The sequence below is a fragment of the Coffea eugenioides genome, chromosome 6, assembly GCF_003713205.1.
Source record: "Coffea eugenioides isolate CCC68of chromosome 6, Ceug_1.0, whole genome shotgun sequence".
In the NCBI taxonomy this organism is placed as follows: Eukaryota; Viridiplantae; Streptophyta; class Magnoliopsida; order Gentianales; family Rubiaceae; genus Coffea; species Coffea eugenioides.
The window spans coordinates 3,628,538-3,645,032 of NC_040040.1; the positions used below are offsets into that span (position 1 = coordinate 3,628,538).

The window sequence follows — 16,495 nt, forward strand, 5'->3', positions numbered from 1 at the left end:
TTTTATTCTCGATTCTTTTTATTCACCTATCAAATTAGAGAGATATGCACCAATATTTATTTCTGTAATAAAATGGATTGCAATAAAAAAAAGAGAAGACAAAAGAACAAACAAAAGGAATATAATCTGTTCATTAGTACTCCATAAAACTCCTTTGAGATACGATTATCTTTCGTACCAAAAAATAAAATAAAACTCCTTTGAGTTCTTTTCGTCTTCATCATCATATACCAATTGAATCAAGCCAAAACAGTAGTAGTATGACACGTGTAACTTGAAAGTGTGCCTACGCGATACAGCAAAGATAGTACGAATAGCCCCAAGAACCGCACGTTTCTCGCAAGCATGGATCAAACTACCTCCTCAAGCTTTCCACAATATAATCTGCGTAGAGGTCCCTGAACGGAGCAGGAAAAGAAGGCGAATCATCAAACTGAAAATGACACTAGGAGTTCATTGTAGTAGAGCTAATCTAACATTTTCTTGTTTCTCTTCAGTCAGTCGCCTTCTGGTTAGAAGTGCAAAGTAGACTAGTGCCAAGCCTAATGATGCCAGATACAACTTACTGAACTAAGAGTACATTAAAAGTCAGCAAAGAGAGGATTTTTAACAGTCAAAACATGGTTGCAGTCAAAAGCAATGAGTTTCCCTTGGCCATGATAATCGAGCAATCCACCATTATGTGACACTGCTGGAATCAAGTAACTTGAACTCAAGGTTATAATTTCTTTTGCTTTGCCTACAAGTCTATACCATATCCAAGTAGATGATGACAGCAGTTTCAGATAACTAAAGAAATGCAGTATAATCAAATGCCACTAAAATATATGCAGGAGCAATGTGTAGCTAAATCACTTACATGGAATGCTGAACAGCTTCATAGGCCTTAGATGCAGGCAGAAAGTCGTTTACTGCAACTTCCTTGTTCTCATTTTTTTTGTCTGGTTCATTGTTAAGAAACCCAAAAAAACAGACCACATACACAAAAAAGATAGAGAACATGCCATTAGAGACAGAACTTAGGCATGTGACAAAGGTTTTTCTGTGCAAGAGTTTTTATTCTTGAAAAGGATACAATCTTCAAAGAAACGTCTGATCTCAGCTAAGCGATGTGGTGGAAGTTCATTAATGTCGTTATAGTGTCGATATTCAGGGTCATCAGCACATACTGCAATAATCTTATCATCCTTTTCCCCCTGTATTACGAAACAGTTAGGATCATTTTGTAGGGAAAGCAAGGCTGTTCTTTCTGTGACTGATAGCCGTACCTGATCAATCATGGGCATGACACCAATTGCTTTAGCCCTAAGAAAGCATCCAGGAAGAACTGGTTCCTGCATGTATACATGAAGAAAATTAAATCTCAAGAAGCACACCTCTACAGAAACGAGTTATATCCTTCACACGTGCACCACTTTGAAAGTGATGGTAGCAAGAATGCATGACAACGTCATCAAACATTTTACCACATCTTAATTACATGCATAATCTTCCCATTTTGTGAGAGTTCATGAATGTGGATGGGTGAAACCCAAAGACCAAGCCACTTTACTATGGCATTGTACTCTCATTTTGGAAGGTTAATAGTAAGCCATAGTTGCATGTGCACAATACTGTGCATTTTTCTGGTTCAACAACCTATCCACTTGTTCATATCTTGCATTTACAATGAATAGCAACTATTTACCTGCATAATGACCAAGACATCCAAGGGGTCATTGTCCTCACAGAGAGTACGAGGGATGAAGCCATAGTTATGCGGGTACACAACAGATGAGTAAAGAACACGATCAACCTGAAGATGCAAAATCAATTGGTAATTTATGATACAATTACAATAAAAGAAATTTTTATACTCTGTACCTTGATTAGTCCAGTTTTCTTGTCCAATTCATATTTCACCTTACTTCCCCTGCTGATTTCAACCACCTGCCAAGGTTAACCCAGTTTATACGGCTATTTCAGTTAAACCAGAGGATAACTAAAACCACAATCCTGGTGGAGGTACATTTGTGAAATTCCAAAATAGACTTAGTAAGAAAGAAAGAGACCAGACCAAAATCGTCAAACCAAACAGTTAGTAATGTAACGAAATATATATTCACAGACTAATTAAACTTTTCAGTAGTCCAATATCCATAGCTTTCTTGCAAGGTGAACATTTTGCACTTCCAAATATTCATAGCCATAGATGCGATATCCAGTTGCACATTTACACAGCATGTCTACGTTACCCAATGGCTGCATCAATTGATCTAAGCAGCAACTAGCAATTGTGAAGGCAAAATGGCATAATCATACTTTATATATCAGAGCTCCATAATGATTCGGCTACTAGTTAAAATTATAAAGTTATATGAGATATTCTGGCATAGATTAGTGTTAAATTATGCACTAAGTGTACCAATTGGCAAATTTTTGTAGTCAGACTTGAAGAGGGAAATTTCAACAAACTTTAACCACCAAAAAAGAAGAAGAAAAGCAAGGACTATCAGTACTTGACTTGGAATGATTTCCTTGAATTTGATAAAATCTCGACTCTCGTGGAATATTGGACATTATCCAAGACTAGCCCTTACATTTCTTCATTTGTAAAAAGTAGTCATCCTATATCTAATTAATGTCCAAGATGACAAGGAATTGCATAATAATAACCACAAATATGCTGATTAAAATGAGCTTGGCTCTTCATTGACACTATTGCAAAAAATTATGGCATTGGATAGAGCACAAAAGTATATGTTTAAGGACCCAAATGCTAGAGTAATACCCTTTTACAATCAACTAGAGTCATTTGATTGTTTTTCTACTTCATACGTCTCATATTCCTTCTTTACCATCTTATGATTACAAATATGAAAACAAAATCAACCATAAATGTGGTCAGCTCCTAAAGTCATTGAGCTTAACCAGTTTCAGTTCCATAATGTAGTTGAATTCGTATGCGGTATATACATCAGGTATCCTTTAAGTCGTTATTAACTTTAGAAAGATCCATACAATCAAATAAGTATACACACAAGTTGTTTTAACATTAATGATAACGTGCTACGTTATTAACAAGTTCACCGCTGAAAAATGAGCAGCTAACTCAAGTGTGCAGAACCTTTTTTGGTCAGTATGACTACAAAACAAAGCCAAGGAATGTCAGAGAGCTCACACAGTTGAAAATCTTTGGAGCTCCAGGTCCTGCACGAATTCAAGTGGAAGGAGTCATTGCGCATGCTAAACTCCAAGACATCAATCAGTAAAGGAAACTTAATTCAGACTTGACCAGCATTAGCTAGGCATACAGTTCAATTACCTATCTCAAGATCATGCCAAGGATGGGCAGCAGCTGATCTCCTGGTCAGGGAAGAGAGGATCCTTTCGTTAAGAGGTGGATGTGAGGAGTGATGAGACTTGGGAGGTTTAACCGGAGTCTCAATATCTGTCGGGGTCTCGCCTGGTGGAGCCATAGTTTCAATCTGCACATTCGAACAAATTCAGAAATACGCCTGTGGTTGAATAAATTTAAGCAATAAAGATGAATAATACAAACAACAGTACAAAAACAACAACAGGGGACCGGGTAATCACAACAAAATCACCACCACTCCAACCGATCCCCCCAGAACAGGACATGATATTTAACGATCCACGTATAAAACGACCCCGCCCTCCGCCGCCTTGCCCCAAAAAAAAAAAAAGAAAGACAACAACGAGAATAACCAACATAAAAATAAACTAGCAAATCATATATCGAAAATATACACCAGGAACCGCCATAATCGAAGATCTACAGTACATAAACTGAAACTTGAAAAAGGCAGAGATGTATAGCAATAAATGTACCCTTAAAAATGAAGGAAACTATTAGCACAAGGCAGCAAGTGTGCACATACTAGTATCTTGAACGTGTTATCGATGCATGCGAAACGAAACCGAATAGCAATACTCAGAATAAGGGACATATGTCACATACCGGAGGAAGAACAACCGCAAGAAAAAAAAAAAGTTAAAGGACGACGAATGGAGAAGCTTACCCAAAATGATCCAAGAAGAAGTTAGAGGAGAGAAGAGCAGAAACGCGTGGGCGAAGAAAAGCTCAGATCTCGAAAATAAGCGTGTAGTTGAAGCTGAAAGAGAATAATTATAGGGATTTATAGAGAGGGCAAAAGGGAAAGAAATAGAAGCAGCACAGGGACTCCTACCACCCCCCTAGAGAGAGAGAGAGAGAGAGAGAGAGAGGGAGAGGGAAGCTGAGTAAAGGAATGCTGGTCGTGGAGGGAGGTAGGCAATACCTTACGCGTTCCCGCTCTCCGTTTCTTCCACCTTTTGCTCTTATATATATATATATATATAGAAAAGCTTTCAGCATTTAAAAGAGCGCTTAAATATAAGCGGAGTAGTAAAAGATAAATGGGAAAAAAAGAGAGACAATTCTCGTGTTTCCTTTGCTTTTTATGCGGAATCAGAGCAGGATTCTCTTCCCCAGGGAAGGGAGGGGAATATGACTTGGGTTTGGGTCCCCTTCCCGGTCCGACTGGCAGTGTCTAGTGGAGCATGGTTAGAATTGACTGGGTCAGGTTGGAAAATCGGTGGGACCCCATTAGGACGGGGACGGAATTCCTAACGGTCTTCTTGCTCGTCGCGCTTCCCATTTTCTTTACGCATTGCGTCATCGAAAACGGACGGTGAGCGGTTACCGATGCGTTTTCTTATTTTCTGGGCGGTGGTCGGTCAGATCGAATATTCTTTAGTACCACCTCAAATCCCCGTCCTGGATGGAGGATAATACAAGGGGTAATTTCAGAAACCTCCTTGAGGTTTATGACAATTGAGGCCAACTCCATGAGATTTGAAAAATTATACTTGCCTCCTTCACAAACTTTACAAATTATAAGTGAAAAAATGAGTTAAAAGACAAAAATAGAAATCCCGTTTGGTAATACTTCTTTATTTTAAAACTCTAACGTCATCCAATCTAGTATAGTATATTTCATTTCCAATTTTTCACTAAATTTCTTGATCCATTTACAAAAAGTTGATCAATCAATTAGGGAGGCATTTATTAAAATAAATATCTTCAAAAATTGCTTAACCAAAAAAAAAAAAAGTCCAAAAACCTGCTTTCAAAATATGGCTTGAGTATTCCAGAAAAAATTTAACTTGAAATTTTCACCAAATGAATAATGGTGATAGTTTGTTTTTTTTATCATTCAACTTGTTTTTTATATCATGGAGGGGTAATATTGGATATTAATTTTTTTTTTTTTTGGCTTACATCACCAATTGTTACCAATGCATACTTTCTAAAGGGGATTTTCATAATTTTTCAAATCTTATGAAAGGTTTCTAAAATTATCTACGTTCCTGTCATTTTTCATATTTGGCATTCCAAATCAAACTCTAGTAGTTGTATAATTTGAGCTCTAAAAATGAAAGAGGAATCAAAACAAACATGTTTTTTTTTTCTTCTTTAATTTCTGAGATCCTATATTCCTATATGCATGTTTTTTATTATTCGAGAATATGATCATTAGGAGAATCACTCAGTGTGATACGTTAAGGCAGAATATATGTGCACTTGTTGTACGTTTGAATGCTTACTTGGCTAGTGGAATCTCTGTTGCATCTTGAAAAAGCTTCTCATCGAATGATACTCCCTCCGTCCCGAAATGAATGTCGCACTTCGGGTCTTGAGCTTCTTTTCAACAGTGTCGCATTTTGGTCTAAATTCCAGCGCTACCCCTTCCGTGCATTACTCCATTGAGTGGCAGAAAGAAAAAGCAAGGATGACAAGATGTGTGGGACCCATACTTTACAAATGTGTCCAGCCTTTTTTTGAGAAAGTAGCTTGCACGGCCATTGTTTGCATTTGCGGTGAGACTCACGCATATTAGAGCAACTCTTGTAATTTTATGGGACCCATCAAAAACTTAAAAGGAATCTGGTATATTTAAGGGCATGAGATGGAAATGAGGGAAAGTTTATTGCCAATTATAATAAGTGACATTAATTTTGGGACAAACCAAAAAGGAAAGCATGACACTTTCAATAGGATGGAGGGAGTAACTAATAAGGACCTTAGAACCTTTAGGAGCGTTCTGAGTTTCCATCTGATTGGATCCCTTTAATCGACCACTCAGGACATGACACGCATTCTTTATTTAATTAATGAAAGTTATTTTTTTTAAAAAAAAAAACTAAGGTGGGGAAAAGAATAAGCAATTGCTTGAAGTGTTCGCAATTGTTTCCTTGCGATTTAAGCAACCTTTCCTGTAAGTATATCTATTTAGACATGCATTTGATGCGTAGCCAAGGTCAATCCAGAACTTGTGCAAAGTCGAATATCAATTAGACAACAAATTATCTGACTAGTTGATCGGTTCCAAAAAAAAAAAAACAAGGATAAGAACAAATAAAAGCTGACCAAAATTATAAACATGGGTTGTAGCTAGCAAAATTTCTGTTCCCATCTCTGAATAATGGCCTTGGCAATACTTATGAAAATTATCAAAGAAACAAAATGTCAGCAAGTTCATTCGAACAGTTGAACGCAATAAATTAGTCGCCAAAATGATTTCGCCAATTCTTTAGAATTCACAATGTCATAATATTAGTAGTCATTACATGATGAACAACCAAACATTCCTCAACAAACATATGTATTATATAAGGGACTGCTATCCCGTTAAGATTTTGTGTATGTATACCATTCACGTGTTAAGTGTGAACTATTATTATTCCGCTCAAAGGAAAGCATCTCATCTCGTTTTTGTCAATATAAATTGATTACGTTGACAAGAACGGACCGCTTTCTCTCTAAAAGTTGTATATTTAAATTTCACTGCTGACACGAGGATTGATTGATGATCGAAACCAAATTTATCCAAATTTTTGCAAGCAAATGGAAACATGCTGAGCCTCAGTTGAATAAGAGGAATTGGCAAGTACGCTGACTTCCGTGGCTTAATGCTTATACCAAAATGGTGGGGAAAAAAAATACCTATGAAACGAGTGCACCGCCGTGGCTTGGCTGGCACTTTCCATTGACTTAGCACAAACTTGCCAGTCTTCCCCTGTTACCAGGTATTTTAAAGGACTTACCAGATGCCTGGTGGTGAAGCAATATCCAGGTCCATCTTTACCAGTGGCTAATTGGTAATTAAAAAATGAAAAAAAAAACATGCTTTGGACAAACTAATTATGGCCCCATCTGACAAATGAGTTTTTTCAATGTTTGTTTACAAATGAGTTTTTTCAATGTTTGAAATGTGTAAATTTTTTGATATTTTAAAATGTACAGTTTAAAAATTTTGATAAGTTTTTTTAGTTTATTGTAGTTAAATTTGTTAAAAAACTTATAGCAGACAAAATTTGTCAAACATTTATTTGCCAAACATGCCCTAAAGTCAGGTGGTGAACAAGTCAGTCTTGTCTTAACTAGTCGTTATATAGATAAGCAAAGTCGAGTTTTAGAATTTTGGCTTTTCTCCCTCACTAAAAGAAAATGAAATAAATAAATTATCAATGAGCAATAATAACTGTCAACTGGACGGCATGGGGTGGTTCCGTTCTGTTTTTATGTTTCTTCGTTCGATAAGGACTTTTGGATATTAGGCAGACGAGCGATTGCACTAGACAGTAGTTATTCCAACCAACTTAACGATTGGTTCCAATTCCAAGCCAGGAGATTTTAAGGCCGCTGTAACAACGGATTTACTCCCTCACGTCGGTCAGGCTTGTTCGAACCTCAATCAAGTAACTCGTAACAGAGGAGATTTTAACCACTACACTACACTAATGGGTCAGCATCCAAGCCACAAGCTCCATTTCAATTGCCTCATTGCTTTTCTAGATAATAAAGACCAACGCCAATTTTAAGTCTGGCTACCCTCTCCAGGCTGAAGCCCAACTATGTTTGATATTTCAGCTACATGGGCCATCTCCTACCCAAGTGGCCATTTCACATTCTTTTTTTTTTTGTCGAAACGATAGATGTCATATAACCTAATATAGCCTAGTCTAAGGGGAAGGGGAAGGGGAGGGGGTTCGATGTGAGTACAGACTCTATCGATGAAGGTCAATTAAGACCGCCACAAATTGTGGTAAATTTGTGGGAGGCAGGGATTGAACCCCTGACCTCCATCATCACCTTTAATGGTGATGACCACTGGACCAAATGGCCAGTGGCCAGTGGCCATTTCACATTCGTTGTGCAGCTCTGAAGGTTTTCAACACTGGGGTCTGATCCCGTTGACCACGTGACAGTTTCACCTCCACGCGTAGTTAACAATTTATACCTATGCCTATTCCTACACTAAAGAGTAAAGAGAATATAACATATTCAACTGGGTCATTGAAAAAAAAAACTGGGTCATTGAAAATCAAAAGCGACTAAGCCCCCTTTGAATTGGAGGGAAGCCCTTTGAGAAGGGGACAAACGGGCATATAGAGTGGCAACTAATGGAAGTAAGTTTGAAATCTTATTGATCTTTTACTCACGAATATCTTAATCGCTTTTATGATGGTCAATAATCCAAAAGGCTGTTGTTTTAAGTATGTTTGTTCATTGTGCACATAAATATCTATCGAAACAATTCCATACGATAACTAGTACGAATGTGTAAATTGACCCTTATGTCCAAAAAAAAACATGGTTCCGAACATATCCGAACTGCTTGTGTCACTAAAATTGAACATATTTGAACCGTTGGATCATTACAATATGCGGATTTATTTTGGAAAAAAAAATTTAGTTCCCAATATTTAGCACATGTACAGTTTTAGTCTTTAAAATTTTGATAAAAAATAAATTTAGTCATCAATATTTGACACATACAGTTTTAATCCCTAAAGTTTAGGTTAAAAAAAATCTAGTCCTAATGTATTCAATTTAAAATAGATTGAGGACAATTTCTTAATACTAAAATTCTATTTGATAATCCAATTTAGAACTTAAATTTAATGAATTCAGATTTTAATACGTTTAGATGTATTTAATAATAAAAAAATATAACATCTACATTCATTAAGTAGTACTAAATTTTTTTAGGCGAAACTTGCTCGTGACTATTCACTTATTACTTAATGTGATAAACACTTGAATGTATCAAATTTATATCCTGTTTGATAAGTCAATTCAATATTTTAATTTAATATATCCAAAATTTATGGTACGGTTTTATAAAAATGAAGTATAAAAATCGAAACTTGAAATTTGGATATATTAAATTATTGAATAGTTAAGTACTAAATTTGATACATTTGTATGTATAACATGATAACACGTTAAATGATAAAGTGAACAGACTAAAGGTGCATTTGATAAAATTGAAATATGAAATATGAATCCGTTAAATTATTGAACTGTTAAGTATTAAATCTAATACACTTAAGTGCGTATCAGATTCAGTGACAAGTGAATAACTTATCATTTAATTTTTGGAACAAGTTTTGCCTAGAAAATTTAGTGTCACTTAGTTCAAATGTTCAATTTTTTTTATCATACAGTGTAAATATGTTAAGATATGTATCCATTAAATTTAAATACTAAATTGGGTTATCAAATAGGATCTAACATTTATTTCTAAAGCAAGTTTTGCCTTAAAAAAATCAATGTCATTTAATTAATTCAATTGTTTAATTTTTAGTTATCAAACGCGTCTGAATATGTTAAGATATAAATTCATTAAATTTAAGTTTTGAATTAAATTGTCAAACATGGTCTTAATATGTTTAGACGCATTTGATAACAAAAAATTAAACACCTGAACTAATTAAATGGCATTGAAATTCTTTGTCAAAACTTGTTTTAAAAAATAAGTGATAAATTATTCACTTATCACTTCATATGATATACACTCAAATGTATTAGATTTAGTACTTAACAATTTAATAACTTAAAGAATTCATATTTTAGATTTTAGATATCAAATTTCAGTTTTCAGATTTCAATTTTATCAAACACACACTTAGTATTTAACAATTCAGTAATTTAATAGATTTACATTTCAGTTTTCTAATTTCAATCTTGTCAAACACACTCTAACATGATTTAGTTACATACAATTATGTGTCCATTAAATAGCAAAAGTGCCAAACATTGGGGAATCAAATTTGTTTTTGTTGAAACCTTAAATACTAAAATCGCATAGATATCAAATATTGGAAACCAAAACTACATTTTTAGCATTTTACTTTTATGTATGTCGGATAGAGGGTTAGAGGCTTCATTTTTTGGATAATCGCACCAGTATAATCGTATTTAGTGTAATTTTTAAGATACCGGGATTCTTTTTTTAATATATAAATGACTAGATGAATATGGTCCGATATTTGTGTACACCAAAATATTGGGCCGCTCGCTATTGTTGTTTGTAATTTATTTGACATTATTTTCTTAAAGAATTGGGTAACGTATTTGATTAGTAAAATTGTGAACTGTGTAATTTATTTGGAATGACGTCTCTCTATCGTTAAGCAGTTTCAATGATTTAATTTTATCTAAATTTATTTAGAAGAACATATTAGGTAAGCTAATTTTGTAAATCCGCATTTCGGACATGATATAATATCCGGAATTGGCTTGATAATATCCAAAATTACGAATATCCGGAATTGCGGATACAAGTCAGGTAATCATGAGATCTTGGCGGGGCGGCGATCCGACCCACTTGCATCTTGATAACAGGATACTGCATTTTTTTCTCACTTTTTTAGTGAGAAACGGAAAACAAAATATTTTAGTTTTTGGGGGAAAAAAAAAAATTCAACGGCCGACCGGTGCTGACGTTTTAGGGACGCATCCCCTGTTCCCTCCTCTTTTTCCTCTTCCCTCATTTATTAGATCTCTCTATTATTTTCTGTATTTGTCTCCGATCTGGTAAATATATATATTTCTCCCTCTTTCTCGATTTCTAGATTTATTAGTTAAAATTTATCCCATATTATTATCGCTCTTTGAAATTTCAAATTCTTGTTAATCCCTAACATCTACGGCTTAATGTAAGAGCAATTTTGTTTTAATCGTTTACTTTGGTTCGATTTTAGGTTATATATTTTTCCATTACATCGCATCTGAGAGATCCAATCAAATCAGATGGCTGCTCCGCCCGCTAGAGCTCGAGCCGACTATGATTATCTCATAAAGCTCCTCTTGATCGGCGACAGCGGTAACGTCCTTCAATCCTCCTTAGTTTCTACTTCTGTTCCTTTTCTTTCTTTTATTGTCTCCCCAATTTTATTTTCGTAAAAGACACCCTTTTTCATGCCTCTACATTTGTCATTTCTGTATATGTTGACCTTTTTTGTTGGTCTTGGATTTTGTTTCTTCCACATTTTTGCCTGTCATGCATTTTGTATGGCTGTTGTTTGTTCCTCAATGTTTGATAGCGTACAACTTGTAAATTGATAAAGCTTTAAACAATGTAACTTGGGGATTTTTGTTGAAGTTTGAATCTAAAAATATGATTCGTGGGCCATTTTAGTTGGACAGACTTTTGCCTTTAACTGCTTTTTATTCAGGATAGCTAAAATGCTGAATCCAAGTATTCCATGCAGAATTTTAATGGCGTCCAAAATGCACATCATTTTTGCGTCCTAGATATAGAACCTTTATTGTCAGTAATGTCAACTTGGCTTGTCAAACACAGAGTGATGTTTCTTCACTTGATTGCACTAAGGGACTTAGCTTGAGCTTTAAATTTGTAGTTAGACCTTTTGGAGCTGTTTAGTGCAAGGACAACAATATTAAATGATTTGGGGAAAATTTGAGATTAGAATTGTTATATTATTTAGCCTTGAGTTCAAAATTGGAATGAGCAAGCAAAAAGTAACCAACATTCTTGAATTGGACAATTTTTTCATGTTGGAGTGCTAAATATGCTGTTTTGCGGTTACTTGCAACAGGTAATGTTCGGAAAGGTCTCCTGAGTTCTACTTGCATGTTTGTCGATATGTTAGAGTACTCAATTGAGTTTTCACAGCTATGCTTAACTGGTTTGGCAAGTTTGGTGATCCTCTGTGGAGGGTAATAGTTTTGGTTCATTTGCCTTGATTTTTATCAGTTGTCATGAGGGTATTGTTATAGATTCTTAACAACTATCAATTTTGGATGATTAACTAAACATGGTTCTTTTTTATTAGCCAGTCAGATGACATAGAATTCTCTTTAGCCCCCCAACACCCCCAAACCCCCCCCCCCCCTCCAAAAAAAAAAAAGAGGAAAAGAAGAAAATATTTCTTCTTTTCAGTGTATGATCCACTAAGCTACTTATCTCATTTGTAGTCATGGAATTTGTGTTTTCTGATAAAAGATGTTCAATATGTAATCTTAACTTTTTTCTAAGTTATACAACCCATGGTTGTCAATTGCAGCAACTTGAAATTTCTTGTGTTTGAATCTGATAGTTCTTCTATCATGTTCTGACTGTGATCTCGCATATGTGATGTAAATTGAAGTTAAGTGTAACTAGTTAAGTTATGTACTGAAGTTGGTGTTTGGTTACATCATTTTTTGTGAAAATTTGTTAAGAAGATTGGAAAATGTTAAATTTTAGTCTTTGTTTTTGGCATTTATTTGAACTCTAAGATATTGACTTTGGTTTCATCCCCCCCTTATTGGACGTGTCTTTGTGATCCAATTTTGGGGCTAGCCATTCAAGATTAGTGAATGGGAAAGACTTTTAATATCCTTCTAGCTTTTCCCCAGAAGACATTTGTTGTAAATCCAAAACAAACATTCATTTTAGATTAAACTTTATAATATACTAAAATATTGTAGTTTTGAGACTCCTATGTGCTTTTCTATGTAATTAATGATTGTATTCTGAAGGACGGTGGTATCAGTGTGGTTTTCTTGCCTTTCCATGTTCTGTTAACTTAAAGGATTTCGATATGCTATTGTGTTCTCAATTTCAAAGGACTGCTCTTGAAATTGAATCTCTAGCATAAGTTTTATCTTCACATGTCTGGTCTTTGTGAGGTTGTCTTTTTGTTATAGATTGTGAGAGTAATGCACCTCTTAGTGTTACAATAATTAGGCTTTGGTGTATTATGTTGTTTAAGTATTTTGTTAAGACAGATCGGTTTAAGACTCAATATTTCCTCTCTTTTTCGGGTCTATTGGATAAGAAGGCATTTAATGTACAGGATAGTTAGGTGCCTTTTATACTCAGACTGAAAAATGGTGAGTTTTTTAGTCAAACATGAGCAGTGATATATAGGCGTAACAATAAAAGCAAGGTTTTAAGTTCATGGACTTTGGTTCTATCATAACTTTCAGACATTAAGGTGCTGGAACTCTCTTGCTCAACATGTTTTAGACTGGAAGTATATGAATTTGGTTTGAACTTGACTCTGATTTTGTTTTCAACATAGGGTGCTCGGTTAATGTCTTGTGACTATGCTATTGTGAAACTTAACTGTATCCTGGATTCTTATATATCTGTGAATTTGTGTTTTTGACTTTCAGGTGTGGGTAAGAGTTGCCTTCTTTTACGTTTCTCAGATGGTTCCTTCACCACCAGTTTTATCACCACTATTGGGTTGGTGATGTTATTTTCATGTTACTAGAATGTTGTCTTTTTGATTATTTTCTACAAACTAGTTACGATGCGAAATTGATTGCATAGGATCGATTTCAAGATTCGTACTATTGAGCTAGATGGGAAACGGATCAAACTGCAAATATGGGATACTGCAGGACAGGAGCGTTTCCGAACAATCACAACGGGTGAGTGTGTAATCTTTGTATGCTGTTACCTTGTTGACTTCTTTCTTTAGTGTGACCTCGGACGCCTCTCTCAACTGCTTCATCCAGTTGAATGCTTATGTTTTCGCTAATCCTGCTATAATGGATTGGAAGGATAGTGAGAAATATCTTCTGATCAATTGTCAAGATAATGAATCACGCCATTTCCTTAGAAATGTTCTTGGGAAATGGTTTCTTGGATTGAAGACAAACCATATCCCGTTAAGTTAGTAGATGTCTTCTTTGTTGCACATACAGAGCAGTGTTGGTGAACATGTGGTATCACGTCATTTCCCTAGAAATGTTATTGGGAAATGGTTTCTTGGATTGAAGACAAAGCATATCCTGTTAAGTTAGTAGATGTCTTCTTTGTTGCACATACAGAGCAGTGATTTTGGATTGTAGATTATTTGCTTACATCATCAACACATTTTCCAACCAACTTTTTATCTCACATACATCACATTAAAAGTGCTACAGTATTTTAAAAAAAATTATCCCAAATAATCTATTATCCAAACACTAATGTCTTTTATCAATAATAGAAAAAAAAGAATTATGTTACTGAGAATGTGTTATAAGAATTTTTTTGCTTTCAAAGTTGTTGTTTCCCAGTTAAATTCTTTCTTGTAGTTGAACTTGTATACATAGCTAGCTAACAACCATTGAAATTTGAGTTGAATTCTTTTGGGCTTCTGTCTTTTGGATCTCAAAGCAGCAGCATGAAGTTTATAGCCCTTTGCAACATGATTTAAGGAATTCTAAAGGGACAACATAAAATCGAATATAGTAGATGGCTCCTTTGCTGCAATTTCCAAATGTTTATACTTGTCTATGATCTAATGAGTTGTTCGATGGTGGATGATGCTAACATATTAACATTCACTAGCTCCTTCAGGGGAGCAGCAGAAGATGTTTGATCGATGTAAACCTTGCATTTGACGGGGAGAGAGCTTAATCTTGAAAATGCCTTCGCATGATTTAGGGATTGTATTGAAAATTTGTACCTATAGCAGAAATTAGCATGAATAAAATTTCTCGAAAGCCAACCTTACCTACAAAATGTTGCTTCTGACCAGATCAAATTGGCAATTAATCTTCTTCTGTTCTGCATGTGCTTTAACTGAGCTCTAGCTGACTTCTATTTTCCGTGCATGTGCCTATTTTTCCTTTGTGTTGGAAGTTTGTCTTTTATGTTTGTTGTATGATGTCTAAATTTTGTTGGAACTTATTAAATGTTTGGCCTAATTTTCTTATATCATTTATTTTGTGCAGCTTATTATCGGGGAGCCATGGGAATTCTGCTTGTTTATGATGTGACAGATGAGTCATCATTTAACAGTAAGTCTTTCTTTCGTTTTTTCTCTTATATGGTGCTTGGCCTTGGACTTTTATATGGTTGACTGTTTATTATGCCCTCTGGCTTGCATTAAAACTAATCAAGAAGGCACAGCTCTGGTTGAATAGTTGAGCTTCCTCTCTATTTGATTGCTTCGACATTGGTTTATAACTAAATTTGCAATGTTCAGACATTAGAAATTGGATTCGGAACATTGAACAACATGCTTCTGACAATGTCAACAAGATATTGGTGGGTAACAAGGCTGACATGGATGAGAGCAAAAGGGTACTCTCTCTCTCTCTCTCTCTCTCTCTCTCTTTCCAAAGATTAATTTAATGTGAATCATCTTCTCTAGGCTGTTCCGACTTCCAAGGGTCAAGCACTGGCAGATGAATATGGAATTAAATTCTTCGAAACTGTAAGTTTATGCAGCTGGTTATTTTGTATTAATCTGCCAAAGAGCTAAATGTTAATAATATGATGACATGTAGAGCGCAAAAACAAACTTGAACGTTGAGGAGGTTTTCTTTTCAATAGCTCGGGATATCAAGCAAAGACTTGCTGAAACTGACTCCAAGGCTGAGGTACAAGCTTCTTGAGCAGAGATCTTAATGTTATTTTACATACGAATTTGTTTTTTCTTCTTCATTCGATTAAAATAGTCCCGTTGCTTTCTGCGACTCGATTTTTTAAGTAAACATGGTGAAGCTGTTTCTAATAAAAAGGAAAAAGGGTACAGATAGGCAGCTGAGATATGGTGTTATGAGTAGATGATAAAGTTAATAGCTCATGAATTGTGTTTTCCTTCCTACCTCCCTCTGGAACGAAAGTAAAGAAAAGACGTCCACTGCACTGCACTGGTGGATTTTGGGATATAAGGCGGAAACACTACTAATTTTCTGGTCCTGTTTCCATGCAGCCCCCAACCATCAAAATAAACAAACCAGACCAGGCGGCAGGGGCTGCTCAAGCTGCCCAGAAATCAGCGTGCTGCGGTTCTTGAGCATTTCAGTGCGTCTGAGATAAATGATGAGGTGGCTGTCATGAAAAAGGGTACAAGCTATGACAGCAATATCCTAATGTTATCTGTTCTGTTGGGAAACTAATCTTTGTCATAACAATGTTGGTTTTGGTTGTATTGTTTTGACTAGCATTTATTTTATTCAGCCCTTAGTCGTGTTATGTTGGCAGCTTTTACTTGAACGGGGAAAAAGTATACAAGTCTCATTTTTACTTTGCTAATTAGTACTTGCTTTGAAGTAAAAGGGGGGGAAAAAAATCAAACTGTTACTTTTGATTTGATAGTTGAAAGTATGAACACTTGTGTCCTTGTGTTACTTGTGGTCGAACTCCTGCCATGATTTAGTGACGTAGTTTGCCATCCGTACATGTCCTTTGTGTTATTATGGATGGTT

The 16,495-nt window shown here is 35.3% G+C and overlaps 2 protein-coding genes across 3 annotated transcripts; one reads left to right on the top strand and one right to left on the bottom strand.

Annotated features, from left to right (window-relative positions):
* Positions 1-101: 101 nt before the first annotated feature.
* On the bottom strand, positions 102-4,371 carry LOC113776078 (soluble inorganic pyrophosphatase 4-like). 2 transcript variants are annotated; one of them, XM_027321153.1, is made up of 9 exons: positions 4,284-4,371; positions 4,026-4,118; positions 3,305-3,467; positions 3,161-3,189; positions 1,864-1,929; positions 1,688-1,795; positions 1,076-1,334; positions 860-941; positions 102-398 (listed from the first exon to the last, which is right to left on the bottom strand). In XM_027321153.1, exons 3-9 carry the CDS (start codon positions 3,456-3,458, stop codon positions 356-358), a joined length of 741 nt encoding a protein of 246 aa, XP_027176954.1. In that variant the 5' UTR covers positions 3,459-3,467; positions 4,026-4,118; positions 4,284-4,371; the 3' UTR covers positions 102-355. The 2 variants fall into 2 exon arrangements, with proteins under 2 accessions (XP_027176954.1, XP_027176955.1); XM_027321154.1 differs by lacking the exon at positions 4,284-4,371 and having other exon boundaries at positions 1,076-1,196; positions 1,269-1,334; positions 4,026-4,275.
* A 6,339-nt stretch (positions 4,372-10,710) lies between these two features.
* On the top strand, positions 10,711-16,417 carry LOC113774560 (ras-related protein RABE1c). The gene is made up of 9 exons (XM_027319102.1): positions 10,711-10,870; positions 11,038-11,159; positions 13,460-13,532; positions 13,620-13,720; positions 15,014-15,079; positions 15,268-15,365; positions 15,436-15,498; positions 15,572-15,664; positions 16,000-16,417. The coding sequence occupies exons 2-9, from the start codon at positions 11,087-11,089 to the stop codon at positions 16,081-16,083; spliced, it is 651 nt and encodes a 216-aa protein (XP_027174903.1). The 5' UTR covers positions 10,711-10,870; positions 11,038-11,086; the 3' UTR covers positions 16,084-16,417.
* Positions 16,418-16,495: the final 78 nt, after the last annotated feature.